The sequence below is a fragment of the Carassius auratus genome, chromosome 48 (assembly GCF_003368295.1).
Source record: "Carassius auratus strain Wakin chromosome 48, ASM336829v1, whole genome shotgun sequence".
Lineage (NCBI taxonomy): Eukaryota > Metazoa > Chordata > Actinopteri > Cypriniformes > Cyprinidae > Carassius > Carassius auratus.
The window spans coordinates 5,707,908-5,726,373 of NC_039290.1; the positions used below are offsets into that span (position 1 = coordinate 5,707,908).

The 18,466-nt window shown below is 36.1% G+C and overlaps 3 protein-coding genes across 6 annotated transcripts in view; all 3 read left to right on the forward strand.

Annotated features, from left to right (window-relative positions):
- Window positions 1–331: 331 nt before the first annotated feature.
- Window positions 332–2,755, forward strand: LOC113065624 (aurora kinase A-interacting protein-like). 3 transcript variants are annotated; one of them, XM_026237037.1, is made up of 5 exons: window positions 332–428; window positions 514–636; window positions 959–1,054; window positions 1,143–1,609; window positions 2,424–2,755. In XM_026237037.1, exons 3-5 carry the CDS (start codon window positions 1,003–1,005, stop codon window positions 2,538–2,540), a joined length of 636 nt encoding a protein of 211 aa, XP_026092822.1. In that variant the 5' UTR covers window positions 332–428; window positions 514–636; window positions 959–1,002; the 3' UTR covers window positions 2,541–2,755. The 3 variants fall into 3 exon arrangements, with proteins under 3 accessions (XP_026092822.1, XP_026092823.1, XP_026092824.1); XM_026237039.1 differs by having other exon boundaries at window positions 410–428; window positions 543–636; XM_026237038.1 differs by lacking the exon at window positions 514–636 and having other exon boundaries at window positions 338–428.
- Window positions 2,756–3,227: 472 nt separating this feature from the next.
- On the forward strand, window positions 3,228–10,671 carry LOC113065623 (matrix remodeling-associated protein 8-like). Of its 2 annotated transcripts, none has more exons than XR_003279060.1 (10): window positions 3,228–3,405; window positions 4,813–4,839; window positions 4,985–5,287; window positions 5,374–5,475; window positions 6,093–6,584; window positions 8,794–8,952; window positions 9,135–9,165; window positions 9,267–9,362; window positions 9,678–9,755; window positions 9,848–10,671. XR_003279060.1 is itself a non-coding variant. In XM_026237036.1 (10 exons), exons 1-10 carry the CDS (start codon window positions 3,243–3,245, stop codon window positions 9,871–9,873), a joined length of 1,452 nt encoding a protein of 483 aa, XP_026092821.1. In that variant the 5' UTR covers window positions 3,228–3,242; the 3' UTR covers window positions 9,874–10,671. The 2 variants fall into 2 exon arrangements, 1 of the variants encoding a protein (XP_026092821.1); XM_026237036.1 differs by having other exon boundaries at window positions 9,292–9,362.
- Window positions 10,672–11,971: 1,300 nt separating this feature from the next.
- LOC113065625 (segment polarity protein dishevelled homolog DVL-1-like) overlaps window positions 11,972–18,466 on the forward strand; it is a 28,447-nt gene continuing 21,952 nt past the window's right edge. The window contains exon 1 of the mRNA XM_026237040.1: window positions 11,972–12,444. Coding sequence (XP_026092825.1) covers window positions 12,275–12,444 — 170 coding nt within the window. The 5' untranslated portion in view covers window positions 11,972–12,274. The remainder of the gene's footprint in view (window positions 12,445–18,466) is intronic.

Genomic DNA, 18,466 nt, shown 5'->3' on the forward strand with positions numbered 1-18,466 from the left:
AGAAAAATAGTTTTATCATATTTGAAAACTGCGCCATCTTTAGGAGAAACAGGTGACATAGCAGGACGCGAGTTTAAAATATGTTAGATTGTATAAGAAACAAGATTGTTTTATAAAACAATTCTATCTTAGAGAAATCTTAAAGATTTTTGAGAATCGGAATATTTCATTTGTTTTTTTCCACAACGACTATGATCATTTCTGACCATATCATCTGACCATATTTTGATTTGGTGTTGTTTACACTTCTCAAAACAACCGGATTGATCCGTGAAACATTCCGAGTTCAGTCTGATTCGACTCAGACATCCAGAACAACAGCTATGTAGCTCGGAACCTTCGAAGGTTAAATCCGTTGTTAGGGGAACCGCCATATTCAATGGACCGGAAGTAGACAGATTCACATTGAAAATTTCTGAACTGGCAAGGTAAGTAATCTGATTGGTATTTCTAAAAAGAGCATAAGAGTTGTCTACTTGTTTACAGATGTATTCATGTCTGTATACTTATCAGGTAATACTAACGACTATCATTTTATGAAGCCTGCTAAAATTTGCTGCTGGTTTGAATGAAAATTGAATGAAAGACTTCTCCAGCGTGGACTGCATAACCCTTGACATTCACCGAGACATTCATGTTAGTACATCTTGTGACAAAGTGTTTAGCGATTTTATTAGTTGTACCCTGATTACAAATTCGCTAAGTCTAATTTCTCCTATTTGGGTCTGGAACAAGGGTGAAACAACAGTAGAATATATAAATTTAAAGGCATTTTATAGGTTTATGCTAGCAACCAACCAACAAATAAATAAGTAAATATATATTTATATATTTGCAAAACGTTTCCAATATAGCTTTAATGTGATCTTCATATAATAAAGAACCATCTCATGGGACATAAAATTGATGTGGTTAAAAAACCACCCATACACAACTGTGTATTTTGTATATTTTTCAGTCCATGATGCTCTTGAGGGTGCAGCGGCCATAGGACTGTAAACCATGTTTCTTCCAAGGGTAGTTTCACGACTGAACCTGCTTTCAAAAGTGTCTGGTAAGCTTATTCAGATTTGTGCTAGTAACACATACATTTAAAAAAAAAAAATCATTGTACATTGTCCCATGCTAATTTTCTTTTCTAGGTTCATCGCTGAACCAGAGTCAGGCGTTATGCAGTGCTGTGCAACACTGTCATTCTACCCATTTCAGAGCTCTTCAGTATTCAACCCGATGCTTCACTTCAGCTGCCGACAATAAAGTTTCACCCAAACTATGGACACCTCTTGAGCCAGAGTTAGAGGAGGTTCTTGTGCCCCGTAAGCTTTCAGTTTCACCCTTGGAAAGCTGGCTTTCTCTGCGCTACTCTCTCCCTCCATTGCTGGAGGCTTCACCGCCTCTGGAGGAAGGTGAGATTGTGAGAAAATCCATGGTGCTGCCTCCGTTTGCGGTGCCATTACTGGAGGATGGGGAAAGCACAACACCACTGAACTGCAAGAATGTGCTGCAGATCCGACGAAGGAAGATGAACAGGCACAAATACAAGAAGCTGCTAAAACGGACCAAGTTCCTGAGGAGGAGAGTGAAAGATGTCAGGCGGAAGAAAAAGCAGGTCAGTTATGTTAGTCATCTACACAGCAAGAGCAAATAATGTGGTTTTTTTTATTTTTTTATGTGATTTAAAATACAATAAATTAGAGCAGAATTCATGGCATTAAATGTTGCATACACTGCAAAAAATAATAGCCTTCCTCTGAATTTTTGTTTTGCCTTCCATTACAAATATCTTAAATTCTTAAATCAAGAAACATTTATCTGATATGCAAATTTAACATAAGGAGGTGTTTTTTTTTTTTTTAAGAAATCTAGCAAACTTAAGGGAGCTTATGTTTAAAGCATGAAGAAATATCTGTTTTGGGGTTTGAAAACTTGTTTACCTTTTGAAATATGATTTTCTGAGCCCATTAGCAGATATTTGTTCTTGTTTTATTACCTAAAATAGGTAATCATTACCTCACTTTGTCACTTTTTAATAATAAACTCGATTTCTCAAAAATTCAAGACTTATTTTGTGTCATTTTGCTTCTGAAGTGAATGTATCTTGATATTAAGATTCTTAAGACATATGCACTGAAAAATAAGACAGAAATACTTAGAAAGAACATTGTGTTTTTTGCAGTGTGATCAGAAGGTACGGTAAAGGTATTTTTTTAATTTTTCTAGTGGTTGGGAGCAGAAGTATTCGTGTCATTAGCTGTGTTAAGGTTTTTTTTTTTTTTTTTTTTAATAAAGAGGATTGAAAAGTAATGTAGATCTCATGGAAGTTGTATTTTCAAACTCTGAAGCATTGCTAACACAAGTGATTAACATTTAGAGACAATACTGATGTATAGTGTTCCATTCAGTTCATTTCTTACATTTTTCAGGCTAAGTTTGAACGAGATCTTTCCCGAATCGTTAGGAGAGCTGGATTGAAGAGAGCCCCAGATGGATGGACAGCACCCCAAGTCTATGTCAGAACGAGTCAGAATAAAAGAGATTAATTAAAGGAATAGTTCACTTCCAGAATGAAATTTTTTTTCATTTTTATTCTGGAATTGAATGAATCCTTTAAAATGTGTGTTATGTAATGTGTTATGTGTTTTTTCATAATTCATTTCACTCTACTGTTACTTCATCTGGAGCAAAACAGTGACATCAAATAATAATATTTACTGCATATGCGCCTATTACTGCAATAAAAAGACCTCATCTCCCGCCTCTTTGTGATGTGCATTGTTTTGAGAGCCCATATCACCTGTGTGAATGACTCAAATAAAGCCCATCTTCATTTTTTTTTAAAGACACTATATATCTAGTCACCACTAGGGCGAAGCAAATCTTCACCATGCAGTACTGTAGGTAAGGCTTTTTTTTTTTTTTTTTTTTTCTCATGACAGGCCTCAGTCCAAACCTACAACTGAAATAAAAAGTTCTTTAATAATTTTAAGTCTAAAATGCTTTTGAATGACTTTTGTTATGTGTCAGATATCGTTTATTTTAGCTAATTCTATTTATTATTAATGCTTTATAGTAGTCCTCTGCCACCGTTTTAGCCGTTATATATATTATACACACACACAAAAACACATTTGTATTATGTAGTGAAGCTGCGTTTACATTAACCCGGTATAATTGAGGAAATATCTGCAGTTAATGTGAGAGAGTTTAGTATTTCATGATGTTTGATATTCTGGAGGAGGGGCATGTCAGTGGTCCAGACCAGCAGACGGCAAATATTTCGTTTTCTGTCGCTGGTCGACGAAACGTTTGAGGTGAGGGAGCAGTCCTTTGAAAAAACTGTTTCGTCGATCACCAGACTTAACAAATATCTTCACCACTTTCCGGACATGTTTCTTATGCCATACAGTAAGTAGCCAAATCGTGTTTTAACGAATTTTCATATATATCTTTAACTTGTTTTTGCTGTTTTGACATTTTCACCTACACAATAGGCTACTTGGAATATTCTTCTGTGTTGCATCCTTCACAGTGAATATGGAATCGTGCACTAACTTTTATCTCTGTCTCGTGCTGGGCTCTGTCAAAGCTTTTTTATTTTTATTTTAATTATTTATTTATTTTTGGGTTAAATCTGTTTATATAAAATGTCTGTATATTTGGCAGAAGGATTTAGGTTAAACTACTTTTCTGCTGCTTTGTTTTTCTCTTTCTGTAAACCGGCTTCTCCTCCTCCGTATTTCTTTAAATTGTACAGCTTGGTTTGATTTAAACAGTGTGTTGTTTTGCTGCACTAAATCAGGGCTCAACTCTAACTAAAGTCTGTTGTGTTCATCAGTTGTGAAAGAGTCAGTGCGTCAGCGTCATTCTGCAGCATCAGCAATAGTAAACATTAATGTTGTGCTTTTCAACATGTGCTACTTCTCAAGTTTGAAAGAGGAAAGCAGTTTTCTTCATGAATTATCCTTTATTTCTGCTATTCTCTTTTTAGTTCTTTTATTGATCTTTTTATTTTTGAGTGTAAAACTTGGTCTGAGAATGTATATCAAGTTGAATTACAGAGGTGGATTTTTGCTCACCCTGCATTTTTTACTTTTCTGAGTCAATTGTAGTCATTTGTGTGGAGAGACAAGTCAGTGTTTTATAGTCTTTTTTGTTTAGACACTGTCATGCGTGTAAAGACAATTACAGGGTTTTTGTGGCCATATTTTGTTCTCCAGCTCAGTCAGGCTCTTATACAACACTGCCTTACTAAACACAATCTCTCTTTTATTTACACCAAGTTAGTTTATTAATGCTACTTGAATCTTGTTTAGACAAAAAAAAAAAAAACCTAGCAATTCACAAATTCACCCCTTGAATTCCTCACATGGTCGCACATCTGGTGTTGGATTGTGATAGCTGTCTGCTTTTGACCTTTTCTATTTCTTGACCATAGATAGATCAATTTATTTTCTTCTTCTTAAAAAACTTTTTATTTTTTAGTGATGTTTGTGGAGAGACCTGAATTTCTGTCAGTATTTATCTTTTGGATAAAAGGTCTGACTGCTGAGAGGGAATGAATGGATCCTCTGTGCTGCAATTTTCTTTGTGTTGGCATTGCAGCAAATACAAGTCTTCTGAAGATCAGAACTAAGTTTTATTTTGTCTGCATTAACAATTTGAACACTAACTGATGCAAACAGTGATTTGGGGCAGAGTTCTGTGTTTGAAACATCTACAGGACAGATGCAGTTTTACATATTCAGATGATGTGAATAAATATGACTTAAACTTTCAGTAATTCTAACGCTCGTGTTCTTGTTCTCATTTCAGTCTGGTCTGCCCTGATCTTACCATGTGGTGAGTGAGTAACAAAATATATATATATATATATATATATATATATATATATATATATATATATATATTTTTTTTTTTTGGCCGTTTCTCAATTTATCACAGTATGAACCCAAATGAAAATGTAATGTATGTATATGTCTTTAAGCCTGGGCACAAAACAACATGCCAAGTGTGGTTGTGGAGGCGAGGAACATTACTGTTCCAGCCGGGTCAGATGTTCTTCTGCCGTGTCATAACCAGAGGATGGTTTGGAGGCAGGATCGCCTGCGGGACCGTCAGCGTGTCGTGCACTGGGACCTGATCCGGAACCAACCCGATTACACTGTGGAGCGCATTTTAGATATGTCCTCAGGGGGAACAGAGCGCTTGTACAACGACTACAACAGGGGTCGAATTACTATTTCAAAAGACGCCTTTAGCGATGGAAATTTCTCACTAGTTATTAATAGTAAGTTCATCCTTTTAGACCATGTCACTCTTGATTCTTTCGTTTGTGTTGAAATAACTGCTGGTGTTGCTGTTTTGTTTGCACAGATGTGGACATGAATGATAAAGGTATCTATACCTGCAACCTACATCACCACTATTGCAAGGTCCACCAGTCCGTTCAAATCCAGCTCAACGTCACTAAATCACGTAAGAGAACAAGCTTGACATCTATTCTAGTTTATCTTGCCTTTTTCCACCTCAGAGTAAAAACAATTAAGAAATAGTGATTGCGACTTTTACAGATCTTAAAACTGTGACTAAATCTTGGAATGTGTCTATATTTCACAAAATGACTCACAATTATGACTATTATATATCATTTTTAATTTTAATCTAACTGAGCAATTTTATATCTTGTGTATTTCATGGTATGAATTGGTTTTTTTTTATCTCACAATTTGGCTTTATTTGACCTTTATTTTGAGGTGACAATGGGCTTCCATGCTTCCAGGGCTCCATAGTTTCAGGCATGTTTATGTAAAGCTGTGTAAAGTGTGTCAAACTGCTCTACTAGCCCCACAGAGTGGAGTATATAAATACAACGGAGCCACAGTGTTTATGGTTTCAGGGGAGGTTAATCTGAAAATGTTTTTGTTGTAGCTGTCCATGCATTAACTGGAATAGATATTTTAACATTGAAAAAATGACACGGTATAGTTTTTAATCATTGATATCCAACCTTACGCTTAGAAAAAACCCTATATAAATATAAACATTACTATTTATATAGTTAAACTTCTTTCTAAAAATGTTTATATCTGCAGCTCGAAAGGAAAAGCGTGTCTGGGTTGGCAACAAATCCGTGTTTGTGGTTCTGGTGGGAAAGAGTGTGGTGCTTCCCTGTATGAACCGCAGACAATTGTGGACGGACAGTCAGAAGGACGAGGGCCAACAGCAAGTGGTCCACTGGGACTGGCAGGCACCTGGGGTCACCCGTGACCGAGCAGACCGCCTCATCGACATGTATGCCTCTGGAGAGAACCGGCAGTATGGGCCGCTCTTCCTCCGGAATAAGATGAACATCTCAACTGATGCCTTCTACATGGGGGATTTCTCCCTGAGTGTCCACAACATTCAGCCCTCTGATAAAGGCTTGTATTCCTGCCACCTTCACCATCACTACTGTGGCTTGCATGAAAGACGAATCTTCAGGGTGATCGTCGGCCCTTCTGTCCAGCCTTCACCTCAAGCGCGCTCCTCTACTGATGCACCAAAAACTCGTTCTTCTTATTCTGCCCCACCTGCTGATGACCCAAGTAAGAGAATTGTTTTAAAATTTGATTTAAGCCTTTTATTTGTTGCGCCTTTGATTTTTTTTGTTCTAGTACTTTGTGTAATTTATTTGAATTGATTTGTTTATGAATAACTGTAATTGTGTTAACAGCTATTAAAGTGACAAAGGAATGTCAAGATCCAATAAAATCACCATAAAAATGGTCTGTACAACTTGTGTATTATATTCCAAGTTTTCTGAAAAGCTTTAATCCAATGCCGTTTGGTGTTTGTGCCATTTTTAACTTTTGAGGTGAATATCAGTGAATAAAGACTTCAGTTTTTGGTTGTTTCCAATACAAAGCTATTACATGGCTTTGGAAGACTTGGAATATAGTGCACAAGTTGTATAGATCACTTTTATGGTGTTTTTTCTTTTTTGGCCATTATGACCGGAAATTGTATGACAAGATCTGTCAAATGATTCTTCAGAAAATTCATTTTTCTTTTTTTTCAATGCCTCATGGACTTGTGAAACAGTAAACTTTTCTTTTTCCTAGCCTGTTTTAAACATGTATCTCTGTGTTTTTCTAATCAGCTGCTTTGCTCCTCCTTTTACATGTAGACAGTATTTGGGTTTAGGGAGGAATGTTGCTTGAGAACTATCTTTACTTCCTGCCTTTTTCTCTGTTTACTTTTCTGCTCCATCTTCTCCAGTGGGAATTTTACTGTAGTCTTTCCATCTCTCTTTGTTTGTTTTATTTTTATTTTTGAGCTCTCAAACATGCCTTTGCCTTTTACTCTTTGTTCAGATTGACTCGCGGCAGTCTTTTCGGCTCTGTCATTGCCGTGTTTCAAAACACTTGTAAAGATGAGTTTGTGCGAGTGAATGTTTTCAACAGAAATGTAGTGAATAGGTCATAAAGGAGGTGGGGGAGGTTTTATTGGAAGAGTGCTTCATATTTCCTCTGCTTAGCAATCGCTGAGCTCCAAAAGGTCACAACAACGTCTTGCTTTTTTCTGGGGTTCACAGATTTTACCATCATTGCTCAGACAATTTGTTTATTTTTACATGAAAAGACACATCTGTACAACATCTGGCCCACTGTAACATGAAAGCACAAAGCAGGAAAGGTTGTGTTAGATTCAGATCTTCACATGTCTGTAAACATTTTGCCCCACTCCACTGTAAGTAAAAGGATGTGCCCTGTCAGTCAGCTTATAGATTTAATGCATCGTCTAAATGTGACCTTCTTTAAAAAAAAATATATATATTTTTTTTTTAATGGGAGGAAAAACTAGCCATTTTTATTTAAAAAATATATCTAAATAAGTTTATTTTTAATTATTTAATTATTTATTTCTTAATTTCACTTATTATTTGTGATATAGCTGTAAATATTTATTTCAGAATTGTAAATGATATATTACAAATATTTTTTTTATTAAATATTAAGTATCCCCATCCCACTTCTTGCCACTTTTGTTCTCTCCAGCTGTCCTATGAATAATGAACAAAAATGGCCGTAGAAATAATACCCAAAATTTGTGTATGTGTTGTATTACAATATATTTTCCACTGTTAAATGTTAAATACCTCAGTATTACACAAATATGACCAGTCTTAGCATGTGTGACTCTTCACTTGATTCTTGATTTGATTCTTCATTGTTCATTGTAGTGAGAAACACTGACTCATGAAGTAATCGTAATGTTAGTCAACATGTTAGTTTTAGGATGAAGAAGTCAGTTTTGTGTTGTTATGCTAAGAACAAAGTTTACAATACTGTAAAACACACAAACAGCAGTACACAGTGAGTTTGTTTGGTTTTTTGGTCTTATAAGTGCTACTTAAATGCAATCCCTGAAATTCTCCCTGTTATTATGGGGCACTAAAGAAGTGGAAAATGTCTCCAGACAGACTGACCATGAAGTGGTGGTATTTCTCTCCGCCTGCACTATCGCTTCCAGTTCTGGTGGTTTGTGTTTTTTTCTCTCTCTTCTCCGTTGCTGTGGTATGATGTCAGGTCTGGAACTCATTACGCCTGTTTTGGCCATTCTGACATGAAACCTTGTCCCTCTCCCCTCTCGCCTGGCAGGCCTGGATGAAATGGGAAAAACAAACTAGTAATTTGGGCTTTTCTGCTTTGTTTCTTGCCTTTCATAAAGTAATAATGTAATTAAATGTTTTATACAATCAGATATTTAAGAGTTCTCAATCATCTGGTGTTCTTTTTTCTACTTGGTGAGCAGATACACACATGGTTGAAGTGCCTCGCATCCTCAATGTCATTTTGCCTGAGAATCAAACTCACCTCTTGCACCAAGTAGGCTACATCCTGGCAATCTTCCTACTGCTTCTGTTAATGCTCATTGGCATCATTATGACCACGAGACACTGCAGAAAAAAAGGTAGGATCATGTGGATTAGATAAAGTGATTATTTTATAAACAGGAAAAGAAATGCATTTGGCTTTTTAATCGAAATGAATGTTGGTAACCTGAAACATTTACATATAAAATAGTACCTTTGAGATTATTGCCTTGAATCTTACTGAACTTTCTTTTTACTTTTCATATTATATCTGATTCAGGGCCTGAGTTTGAGGTTCGAAGGTCTGAACGGTAGGGATTCAAAATGGATACTACTTCACTGTATCTTATTCATTGTTTTTGAGTCAAGCAAGATCCACAATAATAATTTTACACTCTCCAATACATAAAAGGCAATGGCATAACTTTACTTGGCAGGGGGAGGAGGACATCCATTGAGCCTGATGCCACAGCACTGCAACCCTACAATCAGGAAGACTTGCGAATGGGTAAGCGAAACCACATTTTTCCATGATTTCTTTTAAAGCTCAAATAGGTCATTTAACAATCAAGACTTTATGGAAATAAAGAGAAAAGACAGTCACTGTAACTAGTGCCGTAAAGTCTAAAGAAGTGTGATTTGGTTTGCAAGAATCTTGTTTTTTTCCTTCAAATATTCTCAAGTGACATTACATTACATTTTTTTTAATTGACTGGTTATTGTTTTTTTAACAAGGAATTTTCCAGTGAAATATATATTTTTTCAAAAGCTGAGTGTCTCAGTTACATTTGACATATATTAATAGATGGTGATTTTTATTTAGACTACAAGAACAACATAATTAAAGAAAAGGCAGCGGCAAACAACTATCCCTCTCCAAAAGTTATTGATCTAAACAGAGGTAAAGTGGACTCAATTAGTGAAATCCGTTCCGGACAACGATTGTGATGTGTTTACACACTCTTTCTCTGTCTTCCTTTCTCTCATCTAAAGAAATGGAGAGAATGTCATGGAAGTGATTCATAGTGAGCTGCTGGCCGGTCCAGAGTGTGCTGAATCAGAAGAGATTCAAGGACTTTACATTTACATTGAGGACAAGAACGGAAGTACTGACTTTCTACAGCATAATTACAGCTTACATGATGTTATAATACTCAAATGCAACACTGTAGGTCAATTTAATTGAAATCTTTTTATCATGATAGCAGTTTACCGTAATGGTAATCTATTGAATTTTAAGTTACACATATGCAAAAATGTGAGAGATCAAATTGCTGAATTCAGTTTGGTTCTCTTCTGTGTTAAATTTCTAAATTTCTAAGTTGAATTGCTAAAATTCTGTGTGGTAGAAACCACTGTAAGTGTCTGGATCTGAATGGGATTTTTTTTATAAAACTCAGGAAGCAAACAAATAGCTGTGGCTTCAGGTCTAAATAGTCAAAGATGGTACACAAGTGAACTTCAAAGGCAATTAAATGTACTATCTATACATTACGTTTTGTTTGAATTTTGAGTCCTATTGACCAGGACTTCTTTGGTCCATTGTCTTTTTATGGGGTTTGTTTTACAGCATTATGTAGATTGTACAGTTACAGTTTATTTGCTTTCGCAATACGAACAAGTCCCATTTATCTCTTTTGCATTATCATATTTTTTCAGACATTTCCTTGGTCAGTGATGTTCATTTACATAGGTTAAGCATTCATGCAGTAGTTTTTATTTGCTCTGGAGTGTACATGTATCTTTATAGAGGCAATATATGATCACATCAGTATAGATGACCAATGTACAAATATAATAAAGTTTATTCTGAAATATTTTGTGTAATTACGATTCATTCTTTCCATATTTTAAGACATTGTTGCTCTATTATAGCCCTCTCTACTGACTAAGTGCCCTTTAACAAATGTTTCGATCCACTATGTGTCTTAACTGATCTCATATGTCCCCCATAAGGGTATCCAACTCCTCCTAGTTATTTACTGTTTAAATGTCAATCATTGCATTTCAAAAGACGAAAAGAATGGCACTTTAAACAAAAACTATTTACCATACAGTTTAAGTTAAAAAAGTTGTTTTGATTGACTAAGACTGCATGAGCAAGTGGTATCCTACAGAATACGGTTAATACATAGAGTAAGTTCACTTTAATTGTTTACAGTGAGGCAGAGATTTAAATGTAGATTGTGAGTTTAGCTGGATTTTTTTATTCTAAATGACTTGATTTTTTAAAACAAACATCCAATACCTTCGGGAATGCAGGAAGTATAGAGAAGAACAATGCTGCCCTCTGCTGTCAGAAAATATATACTGTAATGATCCAAAATGTTTAAAGGTCCCCTGAAATGATTGTTGACGTGTTGACGTAATTTTAACTGAAACAGGAAGACAGGGCGAGACCAGCCCCGCCCCCTTTTTAAATAAATACATTTTAAAATATAAAATTTAAATAAAAATGCTCCTGAGATTTTTTGGGGAATGTACATAATTGTCATTGGATTGTGAAACAAATCTAGCATTTATATTTTTTCACTGAATTATCATAAATGTTTATTACATTCATAAAGTCACATGGAAAAGAAAAATGCATAATATCTTAAAACAATACAAACTATTCATTTGTTTAATGTGTAAAACTTTTTATATATTAAACAATTGTAAAGCTCTTTATTTTTTACCTATATGTCCCTGTCATGTTTGGTTATGTATTCTTGTTCTTAATATTTGCTTTATAAATTAATAGATTTTTGGTACCTATAGTGCAAGACAAACGATTTTTGTGATACATTTATAATGTAAATCTATAACAACGATGACAGTAGGCCTTTGTTTTGTCATATTTTAATCATATACTTAGTTGTATAAAAATATATAGACTGTTTACACTCCCACCATTTTCTTCGACCTTGTATATATAGACTGTATACACTCCCACCATTTTCTTCGACCTTGTATATATTGAAAACACGAAAGGAAAAAAAGCATTTCTGCAAAGGTTTATCTTGCAAGGACAAGGTTAAGGTACAGTGTTTTACAGCTGTTGGCTTAGCAGAGCCACAGCAGTTCAGTCAAGTCTACCGCTAGAGGGCAGCCTACCTCTACGAGAAACCTGTAATGCTAAAATATCCTGAACTCCTGCTCGTAGGGATGTGAACCGTCCCTTCCTGTTTTACAGGCGATCAGAGAGAAACATTGACGCCGTAATAGAGACGCGCAAGCTCCCATTATGTCTGGAACCGCTCGCTCCGTTGAAGACCAGGATTTTTGTTTGCCTACGTGAAACCGGCAGCCAGCAATGTCGCTTTATAGCGCATAAATGGCACTTGACGAGTTATAGTCTACAAATATATTTTGTATCGCGCTGCTGCAACCCTTGCTCCTTCTTCTGCCAATGATTGTCCTACCCATATAAGCCTACTCATGGCGGAGACCAAAATTATATACCATATCGACGAAGAAGAAACCCCTTATTTAGTGAAACTGACGGTTTCTCCGGAAAAAGTCACGTTGGCGGATTTTAAAAATGTCCTCAACAACCGTCCGGTCAACAGTTATAAATTCTTTTTCAAATCCATGGATCAGGATTTCGGGTAAGTATGGAGAAATATGATTTTGCACATATTGTAGTGTGGTTTAGTATTCAACAAACACGATCACACCCATGATCGACTCAGCATTACGACAGTCACGTGCCTTATAGACGCTGTCAAACCTGGAAAGCGTTTAGAACGTTTGGTTGTTCGTTGTGACGTTGTTACATTGTTACATTGTTGCTGCTGGCACCTGCTTTGAACCCGTGTTCTAAAGTGCGCGTTCTTGCGCGGGTGCTCGACTCAGAGCAACCCACTGTGGCAAGCCGCCTTAACATTTACGTTTATCGTCAATGTGAAGAGGGAAGTATAGAAATATTATAATTACTAGTAAACATGTATAAGTAAGTGATATAAATGTACATTTACATTTGTATCTTTTTGAATTCCGATACATAATAAAGTCTAATTAATTCTAATAATTGGGAATCTTTCTAATAAAAGATTCCCAAGGTGCACTTGAGGGCAGCATTATTCCTTACTACCTAGTCTTTGCATCAAGTTACATGTATATACTACGTAATCCAGTATTGACTAGTATCTTTTACATTTCAAGTTTCATTTTCACTAGTAATTGGATATTTTTTTGGACTAATGCTTGTTCCAGTGGTTACTATATTCATTTATTACACCAGTCTCTAGTGATTTTTCAGTACATACCTGCTACTTATTCCTTTACTTACATTTTTCCCCAACAGTGACTTGTAATCTTAACTATTGAAATTGGCAGCAATTTGCAGCTTTTTTCTTTTATTCCCCCCAGAATGGTTCTAACAGTTACTGGTTTGTTTTACTGTCTGAACTACGGGTAAGCATAGAAGTCAGTAACAAAAGTTTTTTTTTTTTTCCTAAAAGTAACGATAGAAGTAACCGTATTAAGATATTCACTGTTAAGTGACTAATATTAAATAAAATTGTTTCTAGTTATTAGTGAAATTGAAAAAAAATACCAGTCACTGTCTGATTACTTAAAAATAATTTCTAGGAACATAATAAATACTAATTAGTTTTAATTAATATATGTTAAATGGCTTGCCACAGCACCACACATGCACTGCAACAGAGCTAATTTTGTCAACTCCAGTGGCATGCTTCAGTTATCCACATGGTGCAAATATATCCTGGTTATTTCCTAATACAGTGTCTTCTGTTGTAACTCCATTTGACAGTGCTCTGGTTTCCCGGGATTTGAAGCTTTTGAAGTTCAGGCCTGACCTTCAGAGCCATCATACTAGAAAATCTGAACATGACATGACAAAGTCAGCCTGATATTGAAAGGCGGCAGCACCTTTCATAGCTCTAAAACAAACACACTCTCAATTTAGTTAAAATTAAGTTAAAATTTATTAGAAGTACTTCCATGTTAGACAGGTGGGTCAGATACACTGACCATCATTGGCCAGATAAAAGGAAGACATCAAACATAATCTTTAAATCCAATTAAATTCTCACAGGTCCTAATATGTTCAGACAGCAAACTCGTTGTGTAGCAGAATTTCAGTCAATTTCTGTCACTTCTGTTACTGAGGTTAGTTGAGGGGAATTGAGAGACTGTGAACCATCAACTGTCAGGCAGAAGTCAGAGTCACCTAACATGAATGGATCAGTTGCCTAATATTTCCAAATGGCAAACAGGCTGTCAGATAAAACAAGCAGCTGTCCTCCCTTTCAGCTTTCTATTTTTTTGTGACTGTTAAACGTTGTCATTTTGAAATTGAGTCAAATTTCAGAAGTATTCATAGTCATTCACAATAGGTCATCTAGCGTTTTAAGCAGGGGGGCAGGGTTTCATATTTTTTTGAAGCACCCCTGGGCGCCGCCATTGGCTAGCAGGCCCCACCTGCTGTTAGCATTCCATTGACTCCCATTCATTTTGGCGTCACTTTGACAGCGAATAACTTTACATCTGAGGCATTTAAAGAATCCATTTGTCCATTCATTATTTCTAAAGAAACACCAAAATGTATAAAAGGCTCTATTACCTTGAATCTACGTTATGGTCCCTTAGAAGCAGTTTTTGTAAAAAATAGGCTAATGATTGCATCATAACCAGCGACTCTCCGTCGAACAGTAGAGAAATTACCATATGGACAGGAGGAGAAGCTCGCAGACAATCTTTTACTGTCTATGAGGCAATCGGGGGAACGTGGAGGCATAAAGTCAAGGGAGATAATTAATCAGAATACTTACCAATATTTGCTCCTGTTCACGCTCGCCTTCTCTGCAAGATTCGGTAGGTGATTCAGATTTCTCTTGGCACAGCAATTAGAAGACTTACAATTGTCAGACAATTGCTCACGTTACCTCTACGTCATCAAGCTCAGTTTGAGTCTGCGCAGTACGCCCGACCCCCAGGAAGTGCGTGCTTCTAATTTACTTTATTTTTCTCCGTTGAACCCAATGGGGTCACTGTGTCCATTTCTTTTACTGTCTATAGTTTTAAGTAGCAATATTCGAACCATATTGAAGCTGTAGCACAATAATAAAATAACAAAAATTATGTTCTTAAACAGATCACAATCTGCACAATCAAACGATAATTAATATAACTAAATAATCAGGTGCTGTTTGACCGGCAATTTAATGTATGGACTCTTCGGATGGATGCGCTCTGTATAAACACATGGTAGAACAGCTTGCGAATAAAACATTTCACCGGCAGGGCCTTTTTAGCACACGCAAATAATCTGCTTTTGTGATTGCAAATAAATCCAGTGTCTCATGTGTGTGACTCTACCTCTGAATTGACATTTGATGTGGATATGTCTCGCGAGTTGTAGTTAGAGCTAGAGCCGCGAGACATAATACAGTGCATTGCTTGAAGTAGATGTTGTGTTTTGTTAGTAAATGTTTAATTATATTACTTGTGTTGCCTCCTTCGTTCACTATTAAACTACTGCATATATTGCAGTGGTCCTGGAGGCCCCCCTACACTGCGCGTTCTCCATGTCACCTTAATCAAACACACTTGATTCAGATCATCAGCTCATTAGTAGAGACTCCAAGACCTGAAATAGGTGTGTCAGACAAAGGGGAGATGCAAAATGTGCAGTGTTGGGGACCACTTATATTGCATCTGACACTGGTGGCCACATATTTCAGTGAAGAGCAATGACAAACAGCAGCTTCTAATTCGTCGGTAATATTGAAGTTTACAGAGAAAAAAAAAAACAGTATCATTTGTCCTGAAGCTTATCAGTACTTGTGTATCAACCCAATTATGTACTGATCCAAAAATACCTGTTCTCAGTACCCATCCCTAACCGAAACACATGCTGGTGTTCGAGCACGACATTCAAAAAAAACAAAAACTAGCTTTTCCTGTTAACATAGGAGAGTTTACTAACAGCGTTGCTTTCCTGTTACACCTAGCACTGAGTGCACAGTTGGCCCTGGTGACCGTGAAGTAGATTAGCTGAACAAACAACGCTTGACCTTCAGTGTCAGACTGCTGGGGTTTACTAGGTTCTAAAATGCAAAGTTTTCTGTTGTGCTAAAATGCGAAGTAGTAGCTTGGGCCTATATATAGGATACTTTGAGTTTGGGCTGTGCAATTAATTGAATTTTAGTTTCAATTTCGATTTTGGCTTTCAATGATTATGAAAAAGCAAAAATCAAGATAAAATTATAATTATTATTTCCTTTATAGTGGGGTTTTGTCCTTCCTTAAAAACCTAAACTTAATTTCCAAACTTAAGCATAGTTTGTTCTCTATTTTATTTGTTCTATTTGTTTTAATTGTATTACTGACTATTTACTCAATGTTTTAAAACATTATTTAGCCTATTATTAGTTTCTGCTGTGGCACTGAAATTGGTATCAAGTATTACGAAAGTCCATTGGTATCTAAAATTGTGTTATTATAGCAATCATTTGTCCAGCAAAATATACTCTTTATATTGCTATTGTGAAAAAAAACATACTCATAAGATTTTGGTCTAAACGACCACTGCTAATGATTACGATATTGATCATAATTATGATTTTTGCCATAACCAAGCAGTCCTACTTTGAGGATCAGTATGCTTGGCTACAAATCTATGAGTCACAACTTGGATCTGGAAACATTTCAGAACCATAAATGCATCTCAGGGGGAGTTGAGTTATTATGTGTGCAGCTGAATGCGGTGAACATTATTTTTAGACAGCCGTGCATTGTTCATTCTTCACCCATTCATAAAGCAGGAAGAAATCCAACCAGCACAAGTCTAGTGAGACCTCAAATGCACAAAAATGGGCCTCTGTGATGTGGGTTAGTTAATGTTTACATTTACAGATCAGCGCTGAGATGAACCTATGAACTCTGGGATGGCGTAGAGACACACCCCTTATTATCACATCATAACTAGCCCAACAGTGTCCAATATAAACATTGCTAATCCCCACATTACTGCCATAGGTCCCCACTGTGTGCATCCTCCATAATGTTAAACAACATTCTGCTGCTTCTGATAATATCTTCTGCTATTATCCTCCACAGTCTCTTATTACCCCTGTAAACCAGCTTTGAGGATAGACCGCAGCAGCAGACACCCAAACAGCATCTCTCTGAGGACTGATGGATGCCAGTTACCTCCATTTCACTGCTTCTGCTGTGTGTGTTGGTTTGGAAAACATAGTCTTAAATAAATCTGATGTGTTTAACAAGATATCAGTGGATCGTATGAATGAAGACTGGAAGTAATGATCCAGATGGATTTCATTGGCTTTTAAGCAGCCTTTGTTCAGTACACGTTGCGTATAGAGCGCATGTGTTTTAACTAATGGTTACGCTGTAATGGATTCCTCAGTGTCAGGCCAAGTTGATGTATTTTTATCAGACCCCCATTGACTTCACAGAAAGACTTTGGTTGTGTTTCATATTTAAAGTGCTGCTGTTGCGTGTTGTGTGAAGGGATTTGGTCAGCTTTTGACTGGAAGTGATACGGCTTGTAAGTGAAATAATCTCATGGTCTCATTCACTGACTGATGATCAGGCATTAATCTGACTGAGCTGGCCCTCGTCTCAGCCCTCATTATTTGTTATAGGATCATGCTAAACTGTGCCGCAGCTCACAGATGGAATGATCCCACATCACAGGAAATCCCTGAAGTAGATAAATGATATCATTACCTTGTGCTTGCTAGTCAGAAAAGCCCTATAACGTTTCTGAATAAGGGCATGTGCATGGTTATATATTGCATTATTATATATTTTCATCTGTTAGATCTTACTGGGAATGTCGTCAGTGGTGCTTGCATCACTATTTACCCTTTTCACTAACCTTAATTATTAAACTCCGGCTGTTTGGGCTATTAATATGAATTTTACCATAAATTGTGTGACTGGTAGAGAAGAGTTATTTTCTAAGCGCTCTAATTTAAGATTTTTGCCTGGTAGATAATAAAATCAGTTTTATTTTAGGATTATTAATGTATTTTATATTTTGTTTCTTTGAGTAATTTTGTTAAATCATTTGTTTGTCATTTTGATTAGTTTTTGCTTTATGTAACTGTTTATATTTCAGTTTTAGTTTAGCAATTTTAGTATTTCAATTTTTTCTTCAAATGTATTTCAGTTGCCAAGTTGACATTTCTATTTTTGTATAAAATATTTAGATATTTTTTTCATATATTAAAATAGTGTATATATATATATATATATATATATATAATTGTTTTTTTTGTTTGTTTCCAGCCTTATGTCATTTAATGAAATTAGGTCTAATAGTTTTAGCTGTAGTAAACAGTAAGTTACAGCCCTCTATTAAACTGATTCCTTACACTTAGACATGAAAAGAGAAACCGGAATAACATAGACATTTGCTGGAGGGCTGTTTTGACTTGGGCCAGTAAACAACCACCCAGAACACCCTAGCAACTGCATAGCAACATGCAAAAAACCCACACAGAACACCTTAGTAACCCATAGCAACAATCTGGCAACCATTTATAGCTTGCTAGCATCATGATGGTGAGTTTTGCACAGGCTAGGACCATTCAGATTGTAAATGTAGTATCGTCTAAACCTTTATGACTGACT

Bases quoted from the DNA above. Each gene is read 5' to 3' on its own strand.
- LOC113065624 (XM_026237037.1), top strand. From the start codon at position 1,003: ATGTTTCTTCCAAGGGTAGTTTCACGACTGAACCTGCTTTCAAAAGTG. The intron at 1,055-1,142 runs GTAAGCTTATTC...TTTCTTTTCTAG, and splicing joins CCTGCTTTCAAAAGTGTCTG to GTTCATCGCTGAACCAGAGT. The intron at 1,610-2,423 runs GTCAGTTATGTT...TACATTTTTCAG, and splicing joins TCAGGCGGAAGAAAAAGCAG to GCTAAGTTTGAACGAGATCT.
- LOC113065623 (XM_026237036.1), top strand. From the start codon at position 3,243: ATGTCAGTGGTCCAGACCAGCAGACGGCAAATATTTCGTTTTCTGTCG. The intron at 9,363-9,677 runs GTAAGCGAAACC...ATTTTTATTTAG, and splicing joins TCAGGAAGACTTGCGAATGG to ACTACAAGAACAACATAATT. The intron at 9,756-9,847 runs GTAAAGTGGACT...TCTCATCTAAAG, and splicing joins AGTTATTGATCTAAACAGAG to AAATGGAGAGAATGTCATGG.